The sequence below is a fragment of the Balaenoptera acutorostrata genome, chromosome 7, assembly GCF_949987535.1.
Source record: "Balaenoptera acutorostrata chromosome 7, mBalAcu1.1, whole genome shotgun sequence".
In the NCBI taxonomy this organism is placed as follows: Eukaryota; Metazoa; Chordata; class Mammalia; order Artiodactyla; family Balaenopteridae; genus Balaenoptera; species Balaenoptera acutorostrata.
This window is the reverse complement of record NC_080070.1, coordinates 30,770,229-30,786,206: the sequence shown is the minus strand read 5'-3', so window position 1 is coordinate 30,786,206 and position 15,978 is coordinate 30,770,229. Positions and strand designations below refer to the sequence as shown.

General features: G+C 38.3%; 1 protein-coding gene across 6 annotated transcripts in view; it reads right to left on the bottom strand.

The window, feature by feature from the left end:
• Window positions 1–1,511: 1,511 nt before the first annotated feature.
• The window catches only part of TSPAN12 (tetraspanin 12), a 65,781-nt gene continuing 51,314 nt past the window's right edge, over window positions 1,512–15,978 (bottom strand). For all 6 annotated transcript variants that reach the window (XM_057550397.1, XM_057550398.1, XM_057550399.1 and 3 more), the window contains one exon: window positions 1,512–3,115. In XM_057550397.1, the coding sequence (XP_057406380.1) occupies window positions 2,810–3,115 (306 nt within the window). In that variant the 3' untranslated portion in view covers window positions 1,512–2,809. The remainder of the gene's footprint in view (window positions 3,116–15,978) is intronic.

The window sequence follows — 15,978 nt, the reverse complement described above, 5'->3', positions numbered from 1 at the left end:
TACACTTTTTAAAGTCCCTTGCAGTTTTATTATTCCAGGTGCACTGACACTATAAGAGGCCTTTGTAGTCCACTGCTAGAAATGTCATTTGTTCCCATTAAGCAAGCGTATAAGTGTATGAGATGGTTGTCTAAATTAATGTTGACTATTTTAGACAGTATTAAGTCAGGTAATATAACAAAAATGTAGAAACTAATGGGCAACACCAGAAAATCTACAAACAACAAATGCTGGAGAGGGTGTGGAGAAAAGGGAATGCTCCTGCACTGTTGGTGGGAATGTAAACTGATACAGCCACTATGCAGAACAGTATGGAGGTTCCTCAAAAAACTAAAAATAGAATTACCATATGACCCAGCAATCCCACTACTGGGCATATACCCAGAGAAAACCATAATTCAAAAAGACACATGCACCCCAATGTTCATTGCAGCACTATTTACAATAGTCAGGTCATGGAAGCAACCTAAATGCCCATCAACAGATGAATGGATAAAGAAGTTGTGGTACATATATACAATGGAATATTACTCAGCCATAAAAAGGAACAAAATCGGGTCATTTGTAGAGATGTGGATGGACTTAGAGACTGTCATACAGAGTGAAGTAAGTCAGAAAGAGAAAAACAAATATTGTATATTGATGCGTATATGTGGAATCTAGAAAAATGGTACAGATGAACCGGTTTGCAAGGCAGAAATCGAGACACAAATGTAGAGAACAAACGTATGGACACCAAGGGGGGAAAGCGGGGTAGGGGGGGATGAATTGGGAGATTGGGATTGACATGTATACACTAATATGTATAAAATGGTTAACTAATAAGAACCTGCTGTATAAAAAATAAATAAATAAAATAAAATTTTTTAAATGTAGACATTATTTATAATTTGGGCTTTTTTTGTTTTTTTTTTTTACTGATCTCATTACAATATATGCTTGTTCTTTCTGTGACTATAAGATATGTCAAAATAGAAGCAGCCAAATTTGACTAATTATCCAAATAATTCAAATAATACTCACAGCTGTCTTAACTACTTGGGCATTTTAGGTGAAATTATGGGAAGTTGAGTTGTTAAGGAAATTAGAAAAAGGGATGCTTTCGGTTCTGATTGAGCAAGTTATCTACTGAATTTTTATTTAAATTATGGAAAGGATGAAATCTAGCAGTTGATTTCCAATATTGTATTCCTTAGACTCATTTTCTTTTAAAAATTACTTTAAGAAACTGGGATATGAAAACATTGAGAAGATAAATTGACATAAATGGGCATATGTTTATTTTGTATCAGACAGCTACATTATCAATTAGCTCAAAAGCCAAACTTGGAATGTAAATGGGCACCTCTTTGTCATTTCTCAGTGAAGGCACATACTCTTATAGATTACTTTTGGATTTTGGAAATAGTTATTATTACTTTATTCAATCATTTCTTCTCCTATTTTCCCCCTTGCTAATATTTTTGAATGGTGAAAGTGCTTACAATGTATAAAAATTAGACACAGACAGATTTTTACTCTCTAGAAAATATTTATTGACACGTTTTAATTTTCTTTCCATTTTCTGAGAAATAAACATAATACACAAAATACAGTAAAATGCACTTTTCCCATTTCAAATAAATATAGTTTACTCTTATAAAAAATTTAATAATCTGTGTAATTCACCATAGTATCTTAATCAGTGAAATAAGGCAAAGAAAATCTCTAGCTAAATTGTCACTTATTTTTATGATTCAACTTTTTGCTGGGGAAAAGGAAAACTATTCTCTGTAGAATTATATTGAGACTTGAAGACTGCCACTTCTTGTTTGGAGAAAGCAAAGATAAGTTCCTTTACAAAGTGTTTAGTGTCAAAAAGAGTCTCAGTTTGGCAGAAAGATAATATCCAGGTCTTTGCTGAATGAACTAAGTTATATGTAAACTTTTTTGTTAATACTTCCTAGAGACCAGACTACATTCTGAATTATAATGATTCCTTTGTATCACACTAGTCATTTTTCAAAATTAGTGGTTAAGTATTTAAATTAACAGTTATGCATGTAATATAAACCCAAGACAGAATTTTAAAGCTCTATTAACAGGAAAGGTTAAAAACAATGCTTCTATACAGGACGAATGTATCCATTTCACAATTATTATGCTTAATGTTATAAGAACTGAAATCTACTGAATTATACAGACTTAACACAGACTCATATACACATATATCCCTGATCAGTTTAAGACAATGTTTAAGTTTGCTCTTGTAAGTAGTAAGAATATTTTTATTAACCAGCAAAAATCATGTTTAGGTAGTCACCAATCTTCAGAGTGTACTTATGTATAGTCTATTTACCCTCAAAAGAATATATCACCAAGTAATAAAAGTCATTAGTACTGTCTAACTTCCTATGTTAGCAGTTATTTGGAACTTTATATACTAGCAAGCTTATGGAAGTGAATCAAATTTACTGTAGCTCCAATCCCACAACAGCATGGCTCGTTTACATGGATGTAGAAATGCTGATCAAACTATGCCAAAGCATAAATCTCAAAGCATAACTGTGTCCAGTAAAAATCTTACACAGGCATAAAGTGGGTATTAGATCAGTCCTCAGCATTATAAAGGGCATCAACTATTGTCCAGGTGATGCCTTATAATATATATACTTTTCCCACTTTCTTTTAAAGGCTGGAACATTATGTGCTTGGGTATCCTTTTATGGCAACATTTTTATTTCAACACATTTCTGAAACGGTTAAGTGTGTGCTCAAAAAATTCACAAGTCCAATAAAATAAATTTGTGGTTTCCTTCTTTGACAGTCTCTATAATTCCTCCATCTCAAAGTGTGTGTTAAAGCTGTTTGCCATGGATGTGTGTTCAAAGATCCTTGACAGGCTTGGTTTCAACAGTTCCACTGAGTGACAAGGCAGGTGCTGAGTGGTGTCATTCTTCAGGGCCGTCATTTGGTCTGTCCCAGGCTCCCTTCTATCATAGTAGAGAGCCCAGAGCAGAGTAATGGTGAGAATCATGGCCAGGATCTGTGTCACCCCAATGGAGATCCCCAGGAACCTGAGCACCTGCAGTTGTTTGGTTCCTCTCAAAAAAGAATACATCTTCTTCCCACAACCCTGTAAAAGAAATAACACAGTCAATGTTACTTTGGATGTGTTACAGTGGGTCAAAATAGTGAAAGCAAGTCATCTGTATCAGTTAGTGGAACCAAACGACTTGAGTTATAAACTTGAAGACAGCGACTCTCAACAGGGAAACCCTATGAGCAGCCGGAGGAGAGATAGAGGTGTGCACTCTTTGAAAAGCCTGCCCATGTGATTCTGAAGAGTCTACTCCTTCTGCTGGCTTCCCCACAATCTGAAATTGAGAATCACTGGTATAAAATACAACATCTAGAGCAGGGGTTGGCAAACTTCTTTTTGTAAAGGGCCAGACAGAAAATCTTTTAGGCTGTGGTCACACGGTCTCTACTGCTACCACTCGTCTCTGCCACTGTAACAGGACACAGCTATAGACAGTATGTAAATGGATGGATGTGCTTGGGTTCCAATGAAACTTCACAGATAAGAAGACAGTAGGCCAGATTTGGGGCTTAGGCCATATAGATGGCTGACCCCCTGATACAGACTGATCTGAAATTTTTGAAAATAATGTGTCATTATTATTATTATTTGTATTCACTGTTTGATTACAGCTCATTTGGTCAGAGATTTTTCCTCAAAGATCAAGAATGTTTCCCCAGTCTGTTGCTGAAACTTGCCAGTGAGTGGAAATCAATCTGTTGCCTTCCTCCTACTGCACATGTGTGCACACACTTCTGTCCACTGCCTGTAGCAGAAATACACATGGGGGAATTCCTGTCATGACACCAAGTTTTAATTCTACCAGGTAGGGGTTTGAAAGGTATCTTTAGCTCCCCTTCAGGCTAGAGACAGCTGACTTCAAAAGATTAGCAAGGTTTCTGTTTGTGCTTAGTTTTAAGTACAAAGGCTAAGGAGTGCCTATGGTAGATATAGAAGAGAATTCTGAAAGAAGAGGAGAGGAGGGGAAAATAAGTAAGAGAAAGAAGAGCCATGACTGAGGAAAATGGGGGGCAGGAGGAAGCAAAGAAAAGAAGGTAGAATGGGACTAACAATTGCCATAAGTTACCTATTAGGTGACCAATGCGTGGGCTACTTGCCCTGTCTCTAGTGAGCCCACAGCATAGAAAAGATAATTCACCCTTCAAAAGGGAAGCTGATTCTAAATTAAAGTGAAAAATCTAGAAAAAGTTAAAATTATAATAAAATTCAAGAACTTTGAAGATTCTGAGATTTTTCTCTATTTGGATGATAACAAATTAGCCTGCCGCAGTTTCATGGATGCTGCAGAAGACAGAGACAAAGGGCTTTATTACTTATAGCAATAGCAATAGCCAGGGTACATGCCAGCTCCTCAAGTCCCAAGGGCAACATGAAGAAGGCCAGATGATGCCTGCACACACAGAGGATTACATTATGGGAAAGGAACCCCAAGCTTAGGGAACCCTAATATTTTATAATGGGCAGTAAGTGCACCCGCCCCTCATATTGGAGAGAGACATTATCTTCATTATACTAGACAGTAAACAAACTTGCCCTCTTCTCTGAAGGGAGACACTGTCTATCTTCAAGGCTGTTTTCTGTGCAAACACCCTTGAAAAGACAGTCCAGAACAAAGGCAGACAGTGTCTCTGCTTGTAAGACACGCAGAAATGCAAGAGACCCATGGAAAATTATCTCCCAACAAGAACTCGACTTTTTGAAGCTTTTATTCTGAGTTTGGGGTAAAAGTGACTCAGTGTTTACCCCGCTGAGGCAGCCACATGAATAAAAGGAAATTGATAATTATTAAAATAACTGCCTCCTTGTTTTATTCCCCAGATTCCATAAGTAACTAAATCAAGGAAAGCAAGATTATTGAATCAGTTGCTAATTTGTGCATTATACTGGAGGAGAGGAATGAATAATATGTAATTCTTAGATTTCCAAAGACACTGATCAGTAAGCGTACCCTAATAAGCCATTACTCTCAAGAAATAAAAATCATGTAGAATTAGTCACAGACCCATTTCAATAACTACCTTTTTTGGTATACTATGTAATGCAAATTAACAGCAAAACATTAGCAAAGTTTCATCAATTTCACCAAAAAGGAAGTTAAAATATTTATAATTAATACTACTTAACACTGGTTTAATAAAATCACTTCTCTGGTCTTCATACCTATTTAATACATACACACGTGCATGCACACAGGCACACACACACACTGTGGGAAACCAAAATAGATATCTCAATCTCCGAAGTTCAAATATTTTTCAAAGAGTTCCACTCAGGTAGTCTATCAGAGCCCATTCACTCTTATGCTTATGTGTAATTCCAACAGGCATCCTTATAGGACACCATATAGATCATGACCTGCAGAGTCAGAATTGTGAATTCAGATCCCTCCTCTGCTACTTATAAACTATGTGACTTACTTTGGGAATATTACTTAATCTCTCTGTGCTTCAGTTTTCTCATCTGAAAACATGAATGATAATAGTGCCTACCTGTTTGGGATGTTGGGAGAATTAAATGAACAAGCACATTTAAACATTTAGAATGTGATCTCCTGTATGGTTAAGAGCTCAGTAGGAATCAGATGTAACTGGTACGTCAGCCCACAGAAGATTAGAAAGCACAAATTAAAAGAGATGCAAAATCTATGAAAAGCAGGCATTAAAGGACAAGAAGGAGTACAACACCTTTTTAGAGTATAAAATACCAAAAGCACAGCATTGTGTCACCACCGAGTATTAATGAAACAGTCCTTGCCCACAAGAGCCAAGGTGGCAGTCACTGTTTCTCAAGACAGTGACGTAACTATCCAAAATGATTTTTGCCACTGAGATGATAGATCATGAGCCTCATCATGAAGCAGAGAAATCTTTAACATAGTTTGAAAAGAGACACACCAAAAATACTTAATTAAAAGGGTTTAGCTTCAGACATTTGGGAAATTAATTTATATTAGCTTATCATTTAACATCATTGCTAAGTAATGCAGCACCAGATCATCAAATCCATCTTTAAAGAAATTGATATAAAATGGTTTTGCATTGTTTAGTTGATTCCTTAACTATGTTTTCAGTATTTATTACAAAGATGGTTCTTTAATGAATAAAGAATCAGCATGGGCATACCAATATGTTGGTAATAATAATAATAATAAATTCTACAATTAAAGCTAAGCTACTCGTGAAATACATATGCTAATGATTCAACCCTGTGAAATGCTGTAAGTCAATTATTGTTTGATTTCTACCTTTTCAGTAGTCCCTGGTGCTTAAATTTTACCCATATAGTTCTTCCTATTGGTATAAGATCTCCCATCCCCTTAGACTAATTCACTCCAAGCTGAATGTGCAGAAAAGGTAATATTTTTTTAAATCTGTGACTAAAACAAAGCAGAGATTGATAACTAAGCTACAGTCTACTGTGTTTCATATTTTGGCATCAGGTAAAGTCTCTTTCAATTTTATTTTAAACAATCACATTTACCAAAAAAAAAGGTACAGTAAATTATATCATCTAGGATGGTTTGGGAATGTGATATATTAGATAACACTGAATGTTCTAGAGTGGGAGGGGAACTTGGAAGTCAATAATTCAACTTTCTAACTTGTAAAAATTGGCTAAAAAGCACTTCTACAGTGCCATCCACAAAACTGGCAGAGAAATGACCTCTGAATAGTCTCTCCCCTATATAAACAATGAAAGCACTAGCAAAAATTGTAAGAATCAACTTTTTTAGAACTCTGGAAATTAACCAAACACTTGCAGCAATCTGGGGAGCATTTATTCAAGAAAAGCACCTGAACCTCAGTAAGAACAGCAAGCTTTGTGGCATTTTAATCTGCCTTACTCCCATCTCCCCTCCCCAGCTCTGCAGGAGCCTTGAAAATAAACAGCCGACGATTACGGTAAAAACCCGTGGTCTGGCAGCCACCAAAGGCAACAGAATAGGGTTGGAGCTCCTTCAAAGCCCCATTTGCAGAGAATTGTCATTATTTGTCCTATCTGGTGGTTCCCTGGAAGAGCTCACTTGGAAGGCTGTCTTAATTTGACTTGACTTGCAGCTCAACCAGGGCGACAGCCTTTTCCCCTGGGAATATTTGTCAAAAGCATTTAGAGGTAACTGTTCAACACTGAGGCTGCCTGAGGTAGTGGATAACAGTTGCACACAATGGGCTAGTCAAAAGTTTAAAAGGAAAAACTGGAGACTGTGAAATCCATAGGGGGTTTGGCAGAGCTCTAACATATTTGTGGGGATCTAGAAAGTTACACATGTGAGTAGAGCTCTGCTCAAGCCCAGGGCTGTGCACAAGCTCAGGAAAGACCTAAAAAGGCCCAAAGATCTCACTTCTGGTTAACCTTGAGGCTCTGTACACCCTTGGCAAAGTCTGGGAGACCTACTGGTTCCAGGTATCTAAAGGAAACTTCAGTTCGTTCATTAAGTGACCACTAAGCTAAGTGAGCCGAGATTTCAGTGGCCACGCAGGACAGAGAGAGTACAGACTTTACCGAATTAGTTCAGAAAAGTAATTAATGAACAAACACAAACAACAAACTTTGGGGAGGGGGGAGAATCTGATTTCCAAAGTTGCCACATTATATTATTTTAAATGTCCAGCTATCAACAACAACAAGAATTGTAACACATGCAAAGAAACAAAAATGTATGGCTCATACACACACACACACAACAGCCATCAAAAAAACAAAAAAGCTCTTCTAAAGAAAAGGACTCCCTGCTTCTCTAGACAGCCCTTTCCACACGTGGGCAACACTAATTCTTAACAAGCATTTCCCTGTTGAAAACTGTCTTCCTAATAAGGATGCACTAGTCCTAATTCTGCTCTTAAGTGACTTGTTTTCCATAAGGCAGAGAGCCGTATTTGAAGTGTCATCACTTTCCCTTTAACCACTCACTTCCCTAAGCTAAATATTTCTAGCTCTTTCATGTTTTCCAAATATATACACTTCACCATCCTGATGATCTCTTTCTGGATGGTGTTGATTTTGTCAATGTTTCTTTGAAAATAAAACTGATTTCTAACTCTAAAAAACTAGAAAATGCAATGAAATATTAAGACAATCCAGGCTGTTGTGAATGGGTTTGGATGCCAGTGAAAAAAGCTTTTCAGTTCCACCAGCAGAGTGGACATGGGATTGTATCAATATCGCTCACAGTCAGGACCTGGCCTCCTTAGAGATCACTGGGCCTGAAGATTGTCTCCATGTTGAGGTGGGCAAGGGTCATTTATTCGAAGCAAAGGTTCTAGCTAGACTCCTCAATTTTTATAAATAAGTCAGTCTTATTACTTCCTCATTTAGTTTACAAAGATAACCCTCAAACAAGACAGAATTTTAGTATTTAGTTTAGTACTAAGTTTGTTATCAGAATTCATTACATTATATTTTATTATTCTCTATCAGGAACTCCTCAGAAAGAGGTGTTATCTACAGATTATTTAAAATAAATGAAATCAATTGCTGTCTCTAGGTACTCTAAATTGTATCCAAATGTCAAACCAGACCACCAAATTCTGCCACGCTGGAATGTATTAACCTGTGCCCTTGCATATTATTTTCCACTGAAGTGTATTTTAATGTTACTGAAGAACATCATAAGAAATTTCTCTACAAAATTTGTGAAAAATAATATTGAAGATGTTTTCCTAGATAACTTAGAGTAGTAGATATAAAATCCCACTTGAAAAAAAATATTTTCGGATTTTGCTCCCTTTGAAAAATCAGAATACTTGCCCTCCAAACAGTAAAATGATGCAGGTGATTATGTGTTATTTCACCTGGGCTTTCAGAAAGCTCAGGGGCAAATACGAAAAGTCAACCACAGTTATCCCATTTGCCTTCACATTAAGCATGTCTAATTACTCTTTCCTTAATCCTGACTTTCCATTGCTATTTATGTAGCTTTCCCTTCCAGTTTTATCGAGCTATAATTGACACACAGCACTGTATAAGTTTAGGGTGTACAGCATAATAATTTGATTTACATACATCATGAAATGATTATCACAATAAGTTTAGTGAGCATCCCTCATCTCATATAGATACAAAATAAAAGAAAAAGAGGAAAGATTTTTTTCCTTGGGATGAGAACCCTTAGGATTACTCTCTTCACAACTTTCATATACAGCACACAGCAGCGTTAATTATATTAATCATGTTGTACATTACATCCCTAGTACTTATTAATCTTATCCAATGCTACTTATTTGTATTATTCATCCATTGTATCCTTTTGTTGTATGCTGCATTAAATCCTTTAATAAAAACAGATACAAAGTATAAATATATAAATAAAAGCACAAATCTCTCTACACGGCACACAATTTAATATTTCTCTGGTAACTTAGGAGGCATTATAGAAACTTGCAGCATACTAGGTATCATGCTGAATTCCAGTGAACTATTTACACAATTACTTAAGGATTAACTTTCCAAAAGAATATTCCTCTTCCCGGGAAGACAGTATTTTTCCAGATTTCTGTGTATACAATAATTGTCTGCCTCAGCCACTCTTTAAATTCTTTGTAGAAGCAGCTCCAGGGTTTACTGTCCATTCTGCATCACCCTCTTTGAAGTAATTCAGTCTGAACACAAGTTGTAAACTTCTTCTGAGCCAGTCAAATAATCATGCATAAGGTTTACACTTTTCAGTGTAAACTCGGATGTTTTTGTTGAAAAGCAAGACACTAAGTCCAGAGAAGAAAAAATGGAAATATGTCTCTATAATCTATTGTACTGTTCATAGATATTTAGTTGCATAAACAAACATTTCTGTTGAGTGGGTCAAAAGGGGAAATAGAAATGTTAGAGTTCAAAACTGCATTCCATTTCACAAAGGTTTTTTTATTCAAAATAGGAAGGAACAGAATTGCATTTATTTGCTTTTCTCAAAATAAAATACTCTGAGTTGATTTATCCTGAATATGTTTTCTTCCTAGATAAAGCCACATTAATAACCTCAGATAATTCAAAGGTATGAATAAGACAAGTTAGCTAGTCTACTTTACTTGCTGCTATATTAAAATTCTGGTCAACTGCAAATAACAACACTACCTTTTTATCAGAGAAAAATCACTAAACCCCATATTTCCTGGAATCTATTTGAAGGCATGTCAGGATGCCTCATTTCACTTGAGGAAATTATACACTTGAAATTATTCTCTGATCTGTCTCCAAAATGAGTTTCTAAAATTAGAAGAACCCCCGTGGCTTTTCGGTACTCAATATTCACAAGCCACATCAAAAAATTAGGCAGACTTCTGATGTGCTTATGAAGATAAAGTATAAATAAAATCTAGGTGCCAATATATGCCAGTATTGATATTCCTGTCATTGATTTTTCATAATAAACATAACTCCCAAGTTTGAAATGACTGTGTTAATTATCAGGTACAAATATATAATATTCAGACCTATTTATTTTAAAATTGAAAGCTGAGTGATAGCAGTTCATGAGTTCATGAGCTTTAAAGAGGTTGGAACGAAAGTTCTCCACTGATAATCATAAGCTCTGCAGGGAAATAAATCCTTCCTTAAAAAAAAAAAAGCTTCAACAGCAAGTAATAAAATTCACTACAGGATTTTCTGTTCTCTTAAGAGTAAAGTTAGCCAAACCCATACATAGGAAATGCAGTAGAAAAAGTCTTCATGTATCTCAAAAAACAACAGGCCCTCCTATCTCATTTAATCCTCACAAGTTCCCCATCAGAGAAGCACAATCCTCAAGTTTAAATGACTGTGTTTATTGAACATTTGTCATTTTCACCAAAGATATGTGGTTATAAAGAAACTAGCTTCAGCAAACTCAGAAGGTGGTATTCTCCCTAGGGAGGTGAGGTCCAGGGGCAGGCATTCCCTGCCTCACTGAGCAGAACATGTACAAAGCCCTCATCAGACGTCTCTTACTGGGCCCTTTTGTCCCCTAAATATTTGTCCTTAAGAAGTGGGAAGGTGTGAAAACAAGCAAAGTGGGAAACCACATGAAGTCCCCAAAACCTTGACCTAAATTCTACCTTCAGCCAACACAAATAGAACTAGAAAATGCGTATTTTCCTGCATTACTAGCAAAATTCAGGGCAATTTGGTTAGTTAAAAATCTAATCATAGATCACTAATTTTTCTATTTACTCTAACAAATATGTTAATAAGTTCCTGTTATTGTCATTAGCTACCACCATGCATTGAAGATTTGTGTTTATTATGTGCCTAGTGGTTTGCTAAGGGTTTCTTAAGTAGCTCTATTTTTATAAAACCATAATGAGGTAGGTACTATTATTATCTCATTTAATAGACAAGAAAATTGAGGTTTAGAAGTGAAAAAAATCTATAAACACTCAGCTTGCTCCTCACCATGTACTCCACATCTTGAAATTTTAGTGCCTAACTGAAGTATGGGCTTTGGAATCAAACAGATCTGAGTTTAGACACTTACTACCTCTATGAAATTGGACTAGGTACCGAGTCTCTTTGTGCCTCACTTTTCTCATCTGTAAAATGGAAATAATAATATTGTACCTTCACAGAAACGTTTTAGGGCTGAAATGACGTAATGTATGTAAAATGCTTGCTCACAGAGTTGTCTATGTGTCTCCTATTCGAAAAATCCAATGTGTACTTTTCAATCCCTAATTTACTTTAACTCTCAGCTATTACTGTAGTAGATACTACAAACCCGCACTATTCTAAGGGTTGTAAACATGTTAATTCACTCACCAAACAACCTGAGACGGGTACTCTGGTTATCCTCACTTTCCAGGTAATAAAAATGAAGCACAGAGAGGTTTAAAACTTGCCCGAGGTCACACAGCTAATAAGGAGTAGAGGGAGGGTTTAACCCAAAGAGTCTAGTTTTGGAACCTAGCCTTAACGTCTGAACCACGTTTCCTCACTAAGGAAAACTCATTCTTAGAATCCTCTCCTTCTTTGACTTTCAGGACACTGCTTTCCGTTTCTTCTCTACCTACAATAGGTGCCTTCTCCACTGCCCTTATGGGTTTCCATTTCCCAACTTCTGTCCTCTGCTGCATACCTTACACCATCTCTTTGTGTGGTCTTACCTCCTCCTGTGCGTGTATTGCCTCGTACACACTGATAACACCTGGAAACTGTCAGTCCGCCCACCTGCTCTAGGCTGTTCTCTACTCTTCACGGTAGGTAGCATTTTCTAGGGGAACACAGCCTCCTAGCCAGAGACCACATTTCCCAGCCTCCCTTGCAGCTAAGCACAGCCATGTGAGCCAAGAGAATGTGAGCAGAGGTGCGGAGGGCAGAGCTTCGTGCACTGGACGTTCTCCTTCCTACTTCCTCCTCCTCCCAATTAAGTGGAACTGGAGGAAAACAGGGGCAACTTTGGAAGACAGGTGTCATAAAAGGTGATGCTATCTCACCCCTGGGTCCCTGGGTGAACTTGTGCAGCAGGGTTCCCTGGCAGCCTGGACCAGCTGAGTGCTGCATGAGAGAGAAACAGAGTCCTACCTCATCCAAGCCATTGTATCTGGAGTTAGCACTTTCCTAATTAGCGCGCACAAAACCCAGATCTCTGGCTGAGTTCTGTCTCCTGAGCTTCATACTTCCTACTGGGTTTCTGCACATGGAGGGCTTGACGGGAACCTTAAACCCAGCATTTTCAAAATGGAACTAATCAAATCCTATCACTCCCCTCAATGAACAGCTTTCTCAGCTCTCTAGGGTCCAAGTCAATGTCAGGTGTCCTTGTCCTTGCCCCTTCCCTGTCACTCGCTCCCCACACCCACCCCAATCACCATTCAGTTCATTCTCCCTCTTAAATATCTTTCATATTCATCTCCTCCTTGCCCTCCTCAGTGGTACACCTGAATTCCAGCCCTTATAATCACTCACAATGAATTACCTGCACAGTTTCCTACCTGATTTCCCCCCCGGCCAAGACCCAATTCTCACCTCAACTCATGCGCCACAATGCCGACCTAATGACTTTTTAAGCACAACTCTAAAATTGTTACTTTGTGCAGTACTTTTTCAGGTCAAAATATTATAATGGCTTTCATATCGGTACCTTCTAAATGCAAAGTTTGCAAGTCTCTACTAATAAAGCACAAGAGGAAAAGTTGTTTGAATACTGGATAGGTAACAGGAAGCTCACAACTGAACTACGTTGAGAAAGAGAATGAAAGAAGAAAGCATTTGTATACCTGAAGCAAAACGGGCAGAATAGTTCAAGGCCTGATTAGATCAAGTGAAGCTTGAATATAAAAGGGATTCATTCCCCCTCCAGCAAGACCAAACTCGTCCTACAGGGCTTCAGATGATAAAACAGATATCACCCCAAGTCTGAGTCACCCTGATCCCTGCCAGCAGTTACGGAGGAGATAATGAAGTCAGCAGAGAGGCACGAGGGAGGGTCTTTGCCTTTATACAAAAGAACTCTGAGAATGGAACTTCTTAGGTATATTCCATCTAAATAACCACTGGGCTTGAAAGCTGCCTATGGTTCACTATCTGGGCAGGAGATTCTTTGTGTGTTTATCTGAGAATGGAGCTTCATTATTAATAAATCAGAATCCCATGACAACTCCGTTCTCAGTTTTACTTTCCTAACAATGTCTCAAATTTGTGAACCTGTTTGTCGCTTCATTCTGCAACTACTCACAGACTTCAGGATAAAATGCGTGCGTTAGTAGGACACACAGGGCTCTTCATAAGCCAGCGTCTGCCCTGTCCGGCCCTCCTCACGCCTGGGCTCCCGCTGTGCTGTCTTGCTTCCAGCTCTAACTCTGCACCATTGCCTCTGCCTGAAATGCCCTTTTGGGCCCCATACCACCCAAATGATTTCTGCAACTGGCTAACACCTGCTTAGCTTTAAGATTGGAGGCCCAGTGAACTACTACCCGCTCCGTGTGCTACCGCTGCACATCTCAATCGCAAAGACAGTGGCCATGAAGGACTGCCCACCCAGTGTCAGGCTCCTTCCTGTGTCCCAATCAAGATCATCTCATTCCTACCTCTTCTTTTAGCCACTGATGTGAGGATCATTTCTACGCAGATGTGATCAACCTCACATCAGTGCGACTGGATGGTACCTGGCCAGGGGCCTAAGCTGTTACCTCTTGCTTCCTGCCTTGGGCTTCTCTTTCAACACTTGCCCCTAATTTTGTTTGTTTGGGGTGTGGAAATTTACTTGGTCCCAAGAAGAATCTCACTAGCAGCTTAAGAGCAGGATTCCCTGGGAGAAAAATAATCCATCCCACAACTAGGTAGAGATTGCCATAAGGCCACACTCCCATTTCCCCACCATGTCCTTTTGTACCCACAATACTCTGTCATGTTTCTTCCTCTGGCTCAGAAGTGCTGAGATAATATTTCTACGTGTAGGATGTTGTGTGTGAAAATTATAAAATAAAAGTTGCTTCTATTAGTCAAAGCAGACATATAGTACTGACTCACCTTTCTAATTCTAACAAAGATGTTGACAGGGGAAGAGTGTTAATAAAAAGTGTTGAGGGCTGAGATACTTCCCCCCAAAATTGTACATGGATTATAAAACAAATATCATTTGCCAAGGACAGCAGCGTGCAAAGGACATGGGTGAGGAAGGACCTCCAATCTGGGTGAGGGCTGAATTCTTAACTCTCAGCTCACAGAAAGGTTAATACACAACTGAGAGAATAAAAACCTCAGACAAGCCATCCCACATGGTCACCATGAGCTGCCCCCAGCTTTAACCTGGGGGAGCACCCCTGCATGTCCATTTACTATCTGTGAGCATTGGAGACCTATACACACCATCACCATCTGGGTTCTTCATCCGGCAAATCAGGACTCAGAAAGATCGCATCCCCTTCACATTCATACCCCTGCCCTCTTCCATCTCTTTATTTGTATGTAGAGGTTTTCTGTTACTCAGAAGAGAAATAAACAGCCTTCTAAAGAGGCAGAAATGGTGTGGAGCAAAATCATTTGCCACAAAGGAAATTATTAAAAGGATTTGATATTCAAACCCAATACGCCATGGAACATATCAAGACTAAGCGTCCAAAAAGAAGTGTCCCAAAGGCACACAGCTTCGTAGAAACCATCTTTCTGTCCAGCCCTTACATAACCTCTGTGAATAACTCTTCTGAAGAAGCAGTCAATCTCTTTTAACAGTAGTTTTTCTCCTAACTACAAAACAAAGAAATGTGGTTTTGGAAGTATATTTTACTGGACTCTCTCCCTCTTGGTTTTACATTTTGAGTTGGTCCATTTGAAGTAGGGCCTGTTGTGAGCTTGTTTACATCCATTTATTTTTCTTGAGGTGGCATACAGAGGAGGAAAATGTCATTTCAGTTTCTTTCAGGAGGTGTTTTTGCTTCATTTCCTATCTGAAAGCAAACACTGTAACTCTTCTCTACAACTGTGGTTCTTCACACTTTTAGGTGTGGAGCCCCAAGAAAAGCTGATGAAAGCTGTGGATCCTACCCACTGAAAAATACATATAAAATATCAAAAACAATTTCAACAATACCACTTTTCTCTTGAAGCCCATCCAAGAACACAGGTCCATGGGCAAGGGGTTAGAAGTCCCTGTTCTACCAAAACTTTTTTTCTACCAGCCTTCTTTATTCTTTCTCTCTTCTTATTCTCCAATCAAGTCTAGAACTTTAGTAACTGATAGGATGGAAAACTCAGCAGGTGAAAGAAGGAAGAGACGCATCTCAGTCCTGTATTTTACCAACTTAAACTCTGAGTCTGAGGTTTTGCTGAAGCCAAGTCTCACACCCACTATTTAGAAAGTGTGGTTACACAAACAGTCCCAAAAATTGCAGGGTAGGAAGCAGTCAGGAATCATTGGTCCAGGCCACCTCCAGGGGGGCTTTTACACTGCAGTTCCCTAGGCTAAAAAAATACTCTTCAGTGGATCTTTG